The 14,815-nt window shown below is 52.2% G+C and overlaps 1 protein-coding gene across 3 annotated transcripts; it reads left to right on the top strand.

Moving 5' to 3' along the window:
- The first annotated feature begins 364 nt into the window (after positions 1 to 364).
- NGB (neuroglobin) lies at positions 365 to 12,808 on the top strand. 3 transcript variants are annotated; one of them, XM_054275633.1, is made up of 5 exons: positions 365 to 573; positions 1,619 to 1,946; positions 7,787 to 7,898; positions 9,405 to 9,524; positions 10,671 to 12,808. In XM_054275633.1, exons 2-5 carry the CDS (start codon positions 1,864 to 1,866, stop codon positions 10,815 to 10,817), a joined length of 462 nt encoding a protein of 153 aa, XP_054131608.1. In that variant the 5' UTR covers positions 365 to 573; positions 1,619 to 1,863; the 3' UTR covers positions 10,818 to 12,808. The 3 variants fall into 3 exon arrangements, with proteins under 3 accessions (XP_054131608.1, XP_054131607.1, XP_054131606.1); XM_054275632.1 differs by lacking the exon at positions 365 to 573 and having other exon boundaries at positions 1,269 to 1,946; XM_054275631.1 differs by lacking the exons at positions 365 to 573; positions 1,619 to 1,946 and adding an exon at positions 6,427 to 6,533.
- Positions 12,809 to 14,815: the final 2,007 nt, after the last annotated feature.

Here is a 14,815-nt window from a genome sequence, read left to right as displayed (position 1 = left end):
CCTACCAGACTTGTAGGCTTTTAGATTCCAGCCATCACCCCATTATCTCTTCCTCAACAAGAATGAGGCTTTTTTATGACCTGCTGTTTTAATATAGATTTTGTGCTCTGTCTTCAAGCTGTTTCTTAATCTTCTATTTTCTAACCAAATAGAAACTTCCCATACAAGTTGCTTCCTTTGGCCCTCAATCTCTCATGACCTCCTTTTCATTTTCTTTGGTTAACTATGAGGTTTCCCAATCCATACCATGTCTTCCAACATCAGTCTCTTGAGGTCCATATGCTGAAATCATATGGATTTCATCTTTGCTACACCTACCACTGCTGCCTGGTTTACATCTGAGGGTTGTGGTTGTACACTTTGGAGTTGTTTTCTAATACACCACCACTGACTGTGCTCTGGGCCATGTAGTGCATGCTCTGGAAGTAGAAAGTTTGTGCTTTATAGAATGGGTGTAAGTCTGACAAGCATTATAATTGTTGTAAATTGCTTTTCCATTTTTATCCTTCTTGCAGTCATTGCTTTATATTGCATCCAAAGCCTGTCATCTTGTTGTCATGCAGCTGACAAAAGGTAGTCTTAAGGCTTCATTCACCTGACCTATTTTTTTCGCCATGTATTTTAGGATGAGCTGGTTCTTAATTACCTGGGTTTCTCCATTGACCAGAATGGGAGTTTAGATTATGTGTCCTTATGAAAGCATCTGTGTTGGATCAGCTGAGTCACACCCTGGCAGTGTGCTGGTGCCTTGCAGTGCTTTAGGGACAATAACTGTTCCATTACAAGGTGGAGAATGAAAGCAGCTGAGAAGGGGGGAGCATCAGTTGAGAATGTGAACATGCATTAAGGTGGTACATTCTTGACATGCATCAGAAACAGTGTGGCCAAGCAGGACCAAAACAATGATTGTCCCCTTCTCAGCACTCACACCTCAAATCCTGTGTTCACTTTTGGGATCCCTCACTGCAAGAAAGACATTGAGGTACTGGAGCGTGTCCAGAGAAGGGCAACAGAGCTGGTAAAGGATCTGGAGCACAGCTCTGATGAGAAGCAGCTGACAGAGCTGGGGATGTGTAGCCTGGAGAAGGACCTATGGAGGAGGACCTTCTCTCTCCCTACAAGTACCTGAAAGGAGGCTGCAGCAAGGTGGGGATCAGTTTCCTCTCAAGTCACAAGTGACAGGATGAGAGGAAATGGCTCAAGTTGTATCAGGACAGGTTTAGATTGAATATGAGGAAAAAATTCTTCATTCAGAAGGTGGCCAGGCATTGGAACAGCCTTCCCAGGGAAGTGGTGGAATTACAATACCTTAAAGTGTACAAAAACCACATAGATGTGACACCTGGGGACATGGTTTAGTGGTGAACCTAGCAGTGCAGTTTGCAGGTGAAAAATTCCTCACTGAACAGGAGAATTATTTTTGACAAAGCCCCAAAGCTTTAATGGCTTAGATGAGGAGAAGGTCTCAAGCCAGAAGTGTCCCACATCTAGAAGGAATAATACAGGGGGTTTGCTTTGAGGCCAGATGGCTGAGTGCAAAGCTGAAATGTGGGAATGCTGGCACAGCCCTGACATGAAGTAATGGATGCAGTGAAATACACAATCTTTGTTTTAATAGATCATATCCAAGATGCTATTCCTGGAGACAACTGCTGTAGGTCAAACATTTATCAGAGATGGCCTAATCAATAGTGTCAATTAAAACTGCAAGGAGGGAGAGAACAAAGAGAGTTGAGATCAGAGAGAAGACGATCGATGACCGCTTGAGAGACCAGCAGTGCTTCTGAAACAAGAAGCCCAGGGCGGAAACTACAGAGGAGACTCCACAATGAATAAAGCACTCTTTTACAAGCTTTTGCCATAATGTTTCAGCAGCTGAAGGATGAGCCAGTCCAGATGCATAAGGACAATTGGAGGAAAATCCAAGACCATGTGCATCATCCCAGGTAGGACAGAAGCCAGGTAACTGTGCTAACACAATGCTTGCCAAGTTGCCAGGCACATTAGCTAGAGCACCATGTTGAGCTAATGAGGCTAGAGAGCTTTTTGCTTGCATCCCACCAGCTTGGGGTGCACACAGCTGCATAGCCATGTCTTATGACCAAATTCAGCTTGTGTGTGAAGACTGACATGGTCTTGAACTCTTTGAACTCACTTTGGCAGAGTGCCTTACAAAAGGCAGAGGTTGCTTCTTGGAAGAAGCATGTTGGTGTTGGGTTATCACTGTGCTAGGGAGCCCAAGGTAAATAACATCTGGGCTAAGGTCTGAGCATCTACAAGTGCCAGACTTGGTCCAACAGCTCTGTGTGTTGCCCTTTGACTTTTGTCTCCACTTTGTGTCTGGTCATCCTATGACTGTTTTCACCTGTCTGTACAAATATTCCCTAGCTGGCCACAGGATATTCAGGATAAAGCTGAGGATGTCTAGCAAATTTTATTCAAAAGAAGTTTTCATTTTATTCTACTGTTAAATCCCCCTCTGCCTGTCCCCCTCCTCTTAGCCCAGATCCCCACCGCTGAGGGTGGTAGTGCTGCTCTGTTCTCTCCACAGGCATGGTGACAGCAAGCAAGCTCTGCAGCTCATCTAAATAATGTTATGGACAAGACTATCACCTCCTGCATCACTTTTGATTCTTGTTATGCAATCATATTTTGTGACTGGCTTTGCTACTGAGCTGTGCTGCACCATGGCCTGAGGGGTTGCTTGAGAAGAATTCTGGGAACCTTGCATGATTTTTGCTCCCACCTGAGGATGGGATGGGAGGTGATGGGAGTCTGTGAAAAAGAGAACTTGTCATAATCTGGCTTTGAGACTGGGGAAAAGGGGAAACAAAGGGAATTAGCCAAGCCCAGGAGTCTGTATCCTAAGTGAGCGGGGAGCCTGAGGCAGATAGATCAGAGTGTCATTATTTATGAACACTCACAGATGCAGAATTGGAAATGAGCAAGAGTTCAAAAGGAGATATGGGTTTGTTAGTGCAGCAGCTGGGATGAGAACTGATGGTGCCACAGCAGCACAGGCAGAGCAGTCATCCCTGGGCCAGGCACACAGGACCTCCCTGGGCAGGAAGGGTTGTTCTTCAGGGGCTGTGAACCCTGAGTGCTGGGCTGGGGACTGTGCTCACTATGTGAGCTTACTTCTAGTTCTCTCACTCTGTTTTATGAGATTGGGCAACTTTCTTTCCATGTGGGTAAACCGAGGCACTGAGCAAGTAAAGCTGACACTTGGCAAGGAGGTTAAGAGTGTTGGTACTGTAACTCGAAGTGGATGTAGATTACAATAATGAAACCCAGTGCAAACTAAAAATATGATAAATTTGTGTTCTCCCAGAGCACGAAAGAGCATTATCATTCTCTTTGCATCTCAGTGAATTTCTCCAAAAACCTCCCTCCCCTTTCTTCAAGTGGCCTACAGATGGAGCAGTCTGTGCTGCTGACCTGGTTGTTCTTCACTCCTGAGAGGTCCAGGGACAGTCTTGCAGGAATCCAAGAGGAGCTCAGAAAAGAGCTGAACTGCAGGTTAGGTACATGGAGCCAAGGGAGCTGGGAACCATCACAGGAAACCCTCAGACTTCAGAGCATTGCAGTGCTCAACCTCTTGCTGAGATTCTCATGCTTGAAGGCTCACAAAACATTTGGAATAAGAAGAGAGGTTTTCTTGTTTGCTTCCTTGAATTTGAAATCCTCTCTAGACCTGTGCTCTCAGCACCTTGGTGCTGTGACAGCAGGAGGAGCTCTGACAGCCACATAACTGCAAGGGAGAAGCTGCTTTGCACACAGGCAAGAGCACTGTCTGTCCCAAACCCTTGGTCCTTTCAATCCTTTGAGTGGTGCTTTGAACATTTCTTATCCCTGAGCTCTCCCCGTCTCCCTTCTCAAGTCCCTCCTTGCAGCTCCTTCTTCCTGTGCTGGAGGACCTATACTGTCACAGGGGAATAAATACTGGGTTTTTTAGGAGAGTGGGGAGGAATCAGTGCCAGAAGGCAGCAAAGGGGTGGATTCACTGTTCAGATGGTCAGGGGAGATGAGGAAACTGCTCCTGAATGTATCCTGCCCAGAAGGAGCTGTTGCTGGTGGGCAGGGAAGAGTTCTTGGACTCTACTGTGCGTCATACCTGTGTGGGGTTTGGGTACCAGTCTGGGTACCAACAGCTGGGTGGGGATATGGCCAGACCATTGCCCCTTTCATCAGCTGAGGCACTCCTGTTTCCCACGGAAGGAAGGCATATCAGTCTCAGCCCTCTCATTGCTGCCCCTATATCTGATCTGTTCTGACACTTGTGCCTTGCCTATGAGTGTTCTGCTGCTACCTGCAGAACAGAGGGAAGGTGCAGGGACATCATTTTGGACAAGAGCCACCATTTTCTTTTGCCATCCCAGCTTCACTGCTATTGTCTGAGACACCTTTTCTATCAGAAACAATGGCTGAACCTGTACTTTGTTCTTGCCCTGGGATAGGGTAGCTGATATGGTGCCTTATATGGATGGGAGCAAAAGTGTCTCACATCCCAAAAAATCTTCAGGAACTGATCACTCTTAACTACAACTTGCTTTTGTGGAGTTTCTCCTCCTTCACTATCAGCCAGCTCCAATGTATTCAAAATGTTCTTAGGCAAGTAATCAGCCTTGCTTGCTGCTGTGACTGCACATATGTGCTTCAGCTCTGCTCCTCAGCACCCTGTGGCCTGGGATGACTCTCCATGCTCCTTTCCAGCCCGCTGGCCCCACGCCACTGCCTGTCTGTTCTACCTTCACTGTTAGTAGGGCCGGGCTGAACCGTCCAGCCAGGCTCTGTGGAGCTCCGTGCCTGTGACAAGCGGCTGGGATGTCAGAGTACCTTGCCCAGAGGACCAAGGATGACACTTGGTGCTCGTTGCCGGTTCGCTCCCGCAGCCGCAGGACAGCTGAAGGTGAATGTTCGCGGTGTCGCTGCCGGGCTGCTCTCCGCCCTGCTCGGGTTAACCCTGCAGCTCCCAGCTGCCCTCTCGGGCTCCTTGCCGCTTCAGCGGCTATCACGGCAGTGATTTATTATCAGCCCCCGGTGGGAAGATGCCCTTTGAAACCACACAGCCAAGAGGCTGTTTTAGCGGACTCCTCAGTCCCATCAGTTCTGACTCAAGTGCCCAATTTTAGGACAGGATTCTTTAGCTTCCTTTAACACATGTGGAGCTTTTCTTGCACAGCATCTTGTCTGGTCTGTGCTGAGAATGTGAGGTCTCAAAATCCTGAGAAAAAGGTAATTTATCCTGGCACTTGCAGAACCATCTCAGGTGGCTTCCTGCTGTCACTGCAGTCGGTGCTGTCACTCCAGCTCTGTAGGAGAAAGGCCCCTGGGAGACAAGCTGGGGCTGAAAACATAACATTGAGCCTTTGAACTTGTCTCCTCCCAGGGAATGTTCTCAATTCTCCCACAAGAAGAGCCTCCTTTCTGCCTACACTTAGTCAATGTGCCTCTGGAATGGGTCGGAAGTTTCTGTCTTTTCTCCTGATTACCAGAAATAAGTCTGATGTACAGAAGCAGAACTTGTAATAAGATCAGCACAATTGTCATTTTGGTGCAGACTGTGATGGTTTCAGTAATAGTTGCACTTCTGTATTGCTGTCTCCTTCTGAAACCTTAACTTTCCTGACTTCCCTTGTGCTGCTTGGGACCTCATTTGCCATTTCTTGCTTTGTTTCCTCTCTTCTGCGTAAATCCTGCGGCCAAATTAAGCAGTGTCTGAACAGCAAAGAGAGTCTGTGCATCCTGAACACATTTGACAAAGATGTCACGTCTTCTCATCCGTTATTAACAACTTGCCTGCTTCAGCTGGCATAATTAGCCTTAAATTAGACACGTACCTTGCAGTGTCTAGACTGCATCTGCCTGTGGAGACAGCAAGTGGCTGTGTGGCATCCAGGGTCTCAGTGGAAGTGGCCAAAAGCAAAAGGATGCTGTGGAGCATCGCTGGGGCCCTCCCAGGCAAGGTTTCACTCAGAGGGAGCTGTGCTGGTGGTGAGTGAACGTGGCCAGGTCCCGGTGGTCTCCTCGCTGGTACGGCTCTGCCCTGCTGCTTCACTTATAAAAGCAGGACGACGGAAAATGTCAGCCGTGAACCAGCTGAACTTTCTGCTCTGCCCCGCGGGCCCGGGATAGGGAAGTTCGGGCATTTCGAATTTCTCTTTTATTCCATCCATCCGTCCTTCCTTCCTTGTCCCGAGTGAGAAGCACTCGGTGAGAGGTGAGCTCTCCCTTCCCGGCGGGGCGGCGCGGCTGGAGCGGGCTCGGCGGTGCCGGCGGGCGGAGCGCGGCTGCGGCCGTGGCGGGGGCGCGGGGGCAGCGCTGCCGCTCCCGGCGGAGCGAGCGAGGGCGGCCGCGGCTCTCCGGCCCCTCCGCCCGCGGAGCCAGCGCCTCGCCTCGGGGCAGGGGCAGCGCCCCCGGCCCGCCATGGAGAGCGGGATGCCGCTGTCGGGCGGGCAGCGAGCGCTGATCCGGGAGAGCTGGCGGCGGCTGAGCGGCAGCCCCGAGCAGCACGGCCTCGTCCTCTTCAGCAGGTGAGCGGCGCGATGCGCCCCCCGCGCCCGGCCCCGGCCGCGCCGACCCGTGCGGGAGGGATGGACGGGCTCCGCTCCTCGGGAGAAACGCTTCCCTGCGCTCGGCACGGCTCCGGCCCGCTCCCGGCCCCTGTCCCCTGTCCCCTCTCCCCTCCCGCGGGGAGCCGCAGGTGCCGTGGGGAGCGGGTGGGGCAGGAACCGGGGGCCCCGCTCCGCGCTGCTGCCCTGCCGTGCCCGTCCCTCGCCACGGAGAACTTTGGCAGCCGAGACGGAGAGCGAGAGAGGCGGCGGGCGGGTTCTGTGCGCTCCTGCCGCTGATCCCCCGCCCTGACACCGCCGCTCCTGCTCTCCGAGGCGCTGCGAACCAGGGAAGGGCCGTGCGGCCCCAGGAACGGACCCGGCCGCCAGGGAGGGATTCAGTCTCAGGGCAGAGGAAATGGTGTGCCGGATGGAATGGCTGATACCCAGCTTCTTGCCTCTCCCCAGCAGATTGATGTACTAATTATGTGAAGAGAAAAAAGGAAAAATCAATGAAAAGTCGTTTAAAAAGGACAACTGGAAAGTTGATGAGCAGCTTTCGGAGCGAGAGGGATCCAAATCTCCCAGAGCAGGACTAGAGCAGTGACAAGAATGTGGGGGAGAGGGGTGCAGTAGTTTTATGTGCAGGATAAGGAGAAGACAGATGTGCCTGAATTACTGGTGGCCAGTTGTATCTACCTGGGTGGCTGCTAATGAGTCCCTTTTGTGCCTGATGCACCCTGGCAAGGGAGATGGGGCAGGGGGAGAGGAAATGGGAGCTGGTGATGGTGCTGGGCAGTGGGGCATCAGCTGAGTTTGTACATTCCCCCCTTGGTCCAGATGGCTGCTGGAGCTTCCCCGATTTGGCAGCTTTTGGGTTCAAGAGCATCAGAAAGTGGGAATGGGAATAGTTGAGATAACAGCCAACTCTTTGAGGATCAGAGCCAGGCTGGAAGACACTGCAGAGGGTTGGGTGCCAGTTCTCAAGTGCCATAAATACGTGTCTGAGAGCTGGGGTTATGGGCTAGAGAAACAGAAAGGTTTTTGTCTATAGGCAGTCTGGATTGCCCCAACTAAAACTTTTCAGAACTTTTGGTCCTTTTACAGATGGAGATGGATCAGTAGGTGGGAAGAGAGGCAGAAGTAGGCTGTGGGTGTGCTGCTGATGGGGTGAGTGGCACTTCAAATAAAGCCGAGGAAGTAAGAAGATGGGGTGTTCTTTCTTTCTCTTGCAGGCTGTTTGACTTGGATCCTGACCTGCTGCCCCTTTTCCAGTACAACTACAAGCAGTTTGCCAGCCCTCAGGAGTGCCTCTCTGCCCCTGAGTTCCTGGATCACATCAGGAAGGTGAGAGAGGGGCTGTGGCATGGCTGGAGCACAGCCTCCACGGAGGATGAAACCCTTAGGCAATGATTTGGGACTGTGGTGTGTCTGACCACATGGAAGTCTCCTCCTGAGATGGTAACTGCAGGGGTTACTCATGCTAGCAGAAGGCCAGGACAAAGTGCCCTACAACAGTGGGGAGGGAATGAGAATGCAGGTCATGGTGGCTAAGAGGCACCATGCCCTCATCTGAGAGTGGATTGCTTCCTGTGAAAGCTGAAAGAATCCTTCTGCTACTGTGGAGGTGCCTCGGGGAGCTCACCTGTGTCCAGATGAGGAGTGAAGCTCCCTGCTCACCCCACGCTGAGCAGGAGCTGGCACAGACCTGGGCAGTGGGCCAGGCCACCCTGGGCCTGCTGCTGTGGAGGGGCTGCTGGTGCAGCTGCAGGGCCAGCAGGCCCACAGCCCCTCTCAGAGAGCCTCTGGGGGGGTGCTGCAGGGCACATTCCCCTCCTCCCAAACACAGAAAGGAGCAGTGCTGGGGAGAGGCTCTTGCATGCACAGCACACCTGCTGCAGCACAGACCCTTTGCTGAGCCCTGAGGAGAAGCCACACTGGGACAAAGCACAGCCTTGGCTTGCAGATGCCTTCATAAACTGCCTGGCTCCATCTTTAAACCACTTTGGTGCTTTGCTTGCCTGTCTTTATTCCTTGTTAAGAGGCTGTTTCAGGACTGAGCTTCTCTGATAGCTGCAATCTTTTTGTTATTTTCCAGCCTCTCTTTATTGGCAACGTTAAGATTATTGCCTTGAGCTGAAATAGTTTCTTGCTCTTGTTGGAGATGAATGGCCTGTTGAAATTACAGTGCACAATTCTATCACCTCTTGGCTTTGCCAAGATAACCATGCCCTGGCTTTAATCTCTTCTTCTAATTTGTTGTGTCTGTTCCCTTCATCTTTCATTAAATCTTTTCTGTCCTGTTTCCATTTGACTCTTAATGCTCCTGGGAGACTATGGTATGTGTTTTACCACACCAGGTCAAGCGACCTGGCTGTACTCCCCATCCCATCTCTTCAAAGTAGCTTGACCGATCTTAGAACTGAAGTGGCCTTATTCACAACTGCACCATTTTGGCAACTTCTAATTGGAAACTCTGGTCCTGGCAGCTTCTGGGGTTCCCATGCAATTGTCCTGGGGTCATGGTAGTTCTAATGACTGCACCAGCATTAGGTCTTAACCTGCAACTGCTCTGCTGTGTGGCTGTTTATCCCCTCTGGGACAGGGTGGTCAGCAGTGCTGCTTGCTGTGCAGCCCTGGTGGTGTCCCATGTAAGGATGTGGTGTGTGCTGCTGCCAGCCTCACTGATGGGACGCATGGATCACAGCAGAGCAAAGAAAAGCTGAGAGGGCATCTGGCCTGGGAGGGGGTCAGGCTGACAAGGGTGAAGTAGAGGATCAGACACTTTGTTTCCTCTGGGAGGGAAGCTGAACCTTTCTGTTACGCCATTCTGCCTTTCTGCTCCTGTGCTAGGTGATGCTGGTGATTGATGCTGCTGTGAGCCACCTGGAGAACTTGTCCTGCCTGGAAGAGTATCTCTGCAACCTTGGCAAGAAGCACCAGGCAGTTGGTGTGAAGGTTGAGTCTTTCTCGGTGAGGTGTTCTCCCTTGTCTCGCTGTGGCTGTGTTTGCTCACCCCTGCCTGCAGCCCTCAGCTGCCCCATCCTTCCTCTGGCTTCAGCTGTCTGGAGAGAGCTGATGGCTCAGGGCAGCCTGTCCAAGGTGCTGATACCAATGTATACCATTGCCCCAGTGAAGGAAACCTTTGAGCTCCCCTTGTTTTCTGCCCTTGCCCAGTAAGCCCAGGCAGAAAGGATAGATGGGAGCAAAGCATTTCCACTGCTTGAAGAGCACCATGGTTTAGGACACTGCAGTCTCTCCTGTGCCACAGGGCTGCAGGCTCAGCCTTTGCCCTGGATCCTTTGCATCTGATGCTCTGGGCAAACCTCACCCCACCTGGAAAAGGGAGCATGAACCTCACCTCTCTGTGTCTGCACTGGGATGGGGTTGCTGCACCTCAGCCCCTGCTTCCTCCATGCCAGTAACACCCAAGCATCTTCCATATTAAACCCCTGATCACTCCTCTCCTGCTGTCAAGCATGGACAGAAATGCAGTGGGAAAGGGTGGGGTGAAGAAAAGCTTTCTAACCCACACCTGGCTCATTCCAATTGCTAGCTTGTGTTCTCTTCAGAGGCAGTAGGGTCGCTTTTGTTTGGGGCAGTGATGCCCGCCAGCCCTGCCTCAGTGGGAGGGTGCTCCTGCATGGGGCTGCTCCCAGCTCTGTGAGGAGCAGTGCCCTGTGGAGAAGCCTGAGGCGCTGAGACATGCCCTAAGCATCCAGCATGGAGTCTGATCCACTCTCCTGACATCAGGGCACTGCTCAGCTCTGCTGCTCCACAGCTGTGCCAAGGGATGGGGCCAGCTACTGGCACCTGGGAGCCACAGAAACGGGATGTGCTCCTCTCCCCTGGTGTTACATGCGCAGTGTCAGCCCTTGTTCCCTGACCTCCACTCCACACTCATCCATGGTGAGGGCCAGCATAGGGCAGGGAAGAGGATGGCATGGGCTGGTTCTGGGCCCCCTCTGATGAGCCAGGGACTGGAGGGGCCTGGTACTGTTGGTGGAAGAGGAGCAGGCGCCCTGCAACTGTAGAAGTCAAAAAAGGTGGCAAAGTGAGACAAGACACTGAATGTCATCCTCTGGTGCTGAGCTTGACACCTCCTTGTTTGGTTTGCAGACTGTCGGCGAGTCCTTGCTGTACATGCTGGAGAAATGCCTTGGTGCTGCCTTCAGCCCAGAGGTGCAGGAAGCTTGGAGCAAACTCTACAGTGCTGTGGTGAAAGCCATGCAACGTGGCTGGGAGAGCCTCCCAGAAGGGGACTAGTTCCTGCCAGCCATCCCTGTCCCTGACCATGCAGTGCTCCTGAGCACGGGGAGTCTCACACCACACTCGCTGCCTCTCCCCACCTCTGTCTTGCTGTGTGCCCCAGCCCATGGCTGCCTCTGCCACTCACACTGCTGCAGGGCTCTCACCTGGTTCCATCCTTCTTCAACACGAGCGTGTGTCTGCCTTTGCTCAGGGCTGGCAGGGCATGTCCCTGCAGAAAGCCTGGCAGTGCCGCAGCACAGGTATGCCACCCTGCCCCAAGTTCCTTCAGGAACGCCAACACCCAGGTACCTACTCTGGGTTTTAGCTTGCTCATCTTCCCTCCTCTTGCTACCCCAGGTAGGTGACAGCTGGCACAGGCCTCTTGGGCTTGTTTGCACAAAATCCCATTTGCTGTGCTTTACCTGCCAGGTCTGACATGCTCAGTCCTCCTGTGCTGCTGTACCTGGTTCATCTGTGGCAGTGACAGATTTGGCTCCATCCAGGTCAAAAGGCAGCAAGAGAGCAAGGCTGGTCACACCGTGTGGCTGTCCTCAAACCTTGCAGAGAGTTTTCCCCCTCTCCCTTCATCAATATATCCCTACCAGATGGTTGATCCTGGTGCTTTTTTCTTCCTTGCCTCTGACCTGGATGGGATCCCTGGCTTTTCCCTGTGTCAGGTTGGCCACAACCCAGTAGGTTTCCTAGGAATGCTTCAGGCAATGGTGTCACATTAATCCCAAGGTGAGACTACTTTTGGCAGAGTTGGGCTGCCAGCTGAAAGGCTTTGTGTTGATTTGGCCAGCTGGTTTAACCTTAGAGCCATCTGAAATGCAGCAACAGCAGCAGTAGCAATGTCTGTTTACTGCTTTGTGTTTAGGAAAATAAAATAAATCCAAGGAAAAGATGTCTTTAAAATGAAGGTTGCAATGGTGTCATAGCAACAGCTTTCAGAAATTCTGGCTCTTGGCCAGAGGAAGCAGAGCTGGAATCTTTGTGCCGATGCTGTCAGAATCTGGAGCGCTCCCCAGCTGCTCACAGTGCCCATCTGCAGAGTTCCTCACGCTCACAGCAATGAGACAGCATCTGCTAGAAGAAATCCCAGAAAACTGCTGAGAGGCAGCACCTGAAGGCTTTGTGAAGGGGCTGAACTTGAGCACTTTGAGGAAGAGTTCATCTTTATGGGGAAGTCACTGTGGAATATGCAGAACAATGTTTCTGGCCACTGTTAGCCCCAGGCAAGGACATGGAGCAATTATTCAGTTACAGGCACCCTTTTTTCTGCTTCTTCTTCAGGGCAGGAGGAGCCCAGTGTTGAGGTTTGAGATGCTCCTGTTCTGAAGACACATTCCTCCTGTTCTCAGATGTCCTCCACTCTGGGGCAGGAGAAAGCTGCCTGCTCAATGTAACTGAGGTCTCCTAGGCCCCTGCCATGGAGAGGATGATGAGGTGCCCTGTAAGATGGGTCTCTAGTGCAGTGCCATGGGCTACCATCAAAAACCCCCCCAAGGTGTGTTTGGAGGAAAGTTAACAGGTGCTGTGAAACAGACAGTGTTCCTTGTCCTCCCCATGGTACCATGTTCTGCCCCTGCAGCCCTGCAGTATGGTGGTGTCCTGTCCATCCTGGCCCATGACTCTCTCCATCAGCTGAGTCAGGTGGAGTTCTCCCCATTCTTGCACCCAGTAGTGAGGGATGGAGGAGCTGGGGCTTTGATGGCACTGTAGGGGGCACGAGGGTTTGGGAATGTCCTCTTTACAACCCTGTTATGGGGCATCAGCCTTCAGCATCATGGGACACCTCCTGGCTCCATGTGACAAGTAGGCAGCTCTGTGATGGGTGGGATGTGGGTGTTACTACCCAAACCATCCCTGCTCCTTCTAGCTTTCCCAGCTCCTTGATGTCTGCTCTTCTGTGCCACATTTTATGTAACTCCCAAGAGAACTGGTTTGTGTGCCTCTTATACCCAGCTGTACTGTTTATTAAAAAACAACAGTGAGTCTTCGCCTTTTCTGATGCCTTGTGTTTATTTTAATATAAAAGCCCCAAGCAGACCAGGAAAAAAGAATGACAGAGGGGAGTTTCTTGTTGATTCTAGCTTTGGAGATATTGGTCACTGGGAGCACTTGTGTAGTGCAGCTTGACTGACATGAGAAGGCATCCACCAGCAAAAGCATGTTGGGAGCTTTTGTGCCTGGTAATTCAGCGAGTGAGCAGTGGAGGGGCTAACAGAGACACCCTGCTACTGATTGCTCAGACCCTTCAAGTCTGATAATCTCTAAGGGAATCAGAATTTTAAGCAATCAGCCTAAAAATCCCTTTTCTGTTGTTCAGATACTGCTTTTTTTGTTTTGTCATAGCACAGGCTCACCTGTTGCTGGTCACCTGCCATTGGTCACCCAGTGCTGGTCATCAGCAGCAGCAGAGCATGGACTTCATAATGAAGTCCTGTCTGGTTCCATGGAGCATCATCCACCCTGCCATAACTGGATTGCAGTTATTCCAGCAGCCCTGCCCAGGGAGCAGCTGGTGAGGATGCAGGAGGTTCTGTCTTCTAGCATGTTCTAGCTTTGACATGAAGGGTTTCCAGCCCTGTGAGAGTTGGGCACTTGATGCTGGAAGAATGGTGCCTAGAGTGGGGAAGCCAGGCCAGGGTCTGTAATAGCATCTTTCAAAGGCTGGAAATCCCAGCCCTGGCACAGGAGAGAAGGAAAAACATCCTGAGAGAGCCATGCTGTCCATTTAGGATGGGATTGTTCCAAAAGGCAATGTGTGATGGGCTGTGAAGGGCATGGAGAGCAGCAGAGATCTGAATTTAAAGAAATTCCCCCTTTGGGTCATTGATAAAGTTAATTTTCCCACTCTTGCTCTCAGGACTGGTGGTGGGAGCCCAAACCTGGCACTGCAGGGTAGGGCCAGCATGGCAGGCTCCAGCAGCACTCCCATCTTTGGCTGCCTGTGCCAGCAGGGAGGTTTGCTAAGCTCCCACAGACTCCCCTTTGCTGTGGCTGCTGCCCAGTGGGGACGGTCCTGTCACTGCCTGTCAGCAGCTGGCACAGTGAGAGACTCCAGGCTATTGCTGGGCCTGGCTGCAGGGATTCTGGGTGCAGGCTGCCCTCAGGGAGCGGGGTGTGAGCGGGGTTCAAGGCAGAGTGCAGTGTGACAGGGCTGACACCCTCAGCTGGCCCTGGGGAGCTTCCCAGTGTGAGGCTCAGGGAAGCTGCAGCCAGGGGCCATCCCAGCTCCCAGCCAGAGCCCCTGCCCAGCTCCCCAGCACAGCACTGCCCTGTGTTAACTCTGTTTACCTCTCCTTACCAACCGTGGGGGGTCTCTGTAGGGGCATGCAATGGGTTTTACATTTCCCAGGTGTTCACCCAAAGGGAAGCCCTCCCCACGCCTCCTGCCCAGTGCCATTAACCAGAGTGGCAGGGCTCACTCCAGGGAAGCTGAGGAGGAGCCAGCAGGAGGGACCTGCTGAAACCAGAGGCAAATCATTCAACTAGGAATTGAGGTAAAAAATAGTGCGTATTTTGGGAGGGAGGAGGGCAGAAAAGAACACTGTTCTCTCAAAATCTAGAGAAGGACTTCCAAAATGGTGTTCACCCCCTTCCCTGGGACTTGCTGGTGGGTAGTTCAGCCTTGGGAGCACCTGCTCCACCCTCAGATGGGATGGGTTCCTCCTGTCCCTGACCCTTGCTGTGGTCCCAGAGGGGCTCCAGGCCACCCTTGTGCTACCCTCAAGCAGCATCTGCACCTTTGGTGGTGCTCTGAGCCAGCTCTGCCAATGGAGTGACTGCTGACAGAAGGTGGGCAAGAAAGGCACATGAGTGTCCCCGCCCACCCTCAATGGGGGGATGGTGCCAAGGGCTGTGCCACTCTATCTGGGACATAGTGAGGTGCCCTCCCACTCTTGAAACTTTGCTGCTTCTGCCCACGTGTTGGGGTTTGTTTTTATGGGGATCATAGTGGGCAGTCTGGAGGTGGGGATGTGTCCAAGCAGTCTCCTTGCCACTGAAGC

Source organism: Melozone crissalis, unplaced genomic scaffold, assembly GCF_028551555.1.
Source record: "Melozone crissalis strain CALT ecotype California unplaced genomic scaffold, PUWL_Pcris_2 ptg000018l_1, whole genome shotgun sequence".
Classification (NCBI taxonomy): domain Eukaryota; kingdom Metazoa; phylum Chordata; class Aves; order Passeriformes; family Passerellidae; genus Melozone; species Melozone crissalis.
Note: the sequence above shows the minus strand (reverse complement) of the source record. Positions and strands in the feature narration are given on the sequence as shown.

Excerpts from the sequence above, each read along its gene's own strand:
- NGB (XM_054275631.1), top strand. The coding sequence starts at position 6,427 with ATGGAGAGCGGGATGCCGCTGTCGGGCGGGCAGCGAGCGCTGATCCGG. Across the intron at positions 6,534-7,786 it reads GGCCTCGTCCTCTTCAGCAG|GCTGTTTGACTTGGATCCTG; the intron begins GTGAGCGGCGCG and ends TTTCTCTTGCAG. Across the intron at positions 9,525-10,670 it reads TGAAGGTTGAGTCTTTCTCG|ACTGTCGGCGAGTCCTTGCT; the intron begins GTGAGGTGTTCT and ends TTTGGTTTGCAG.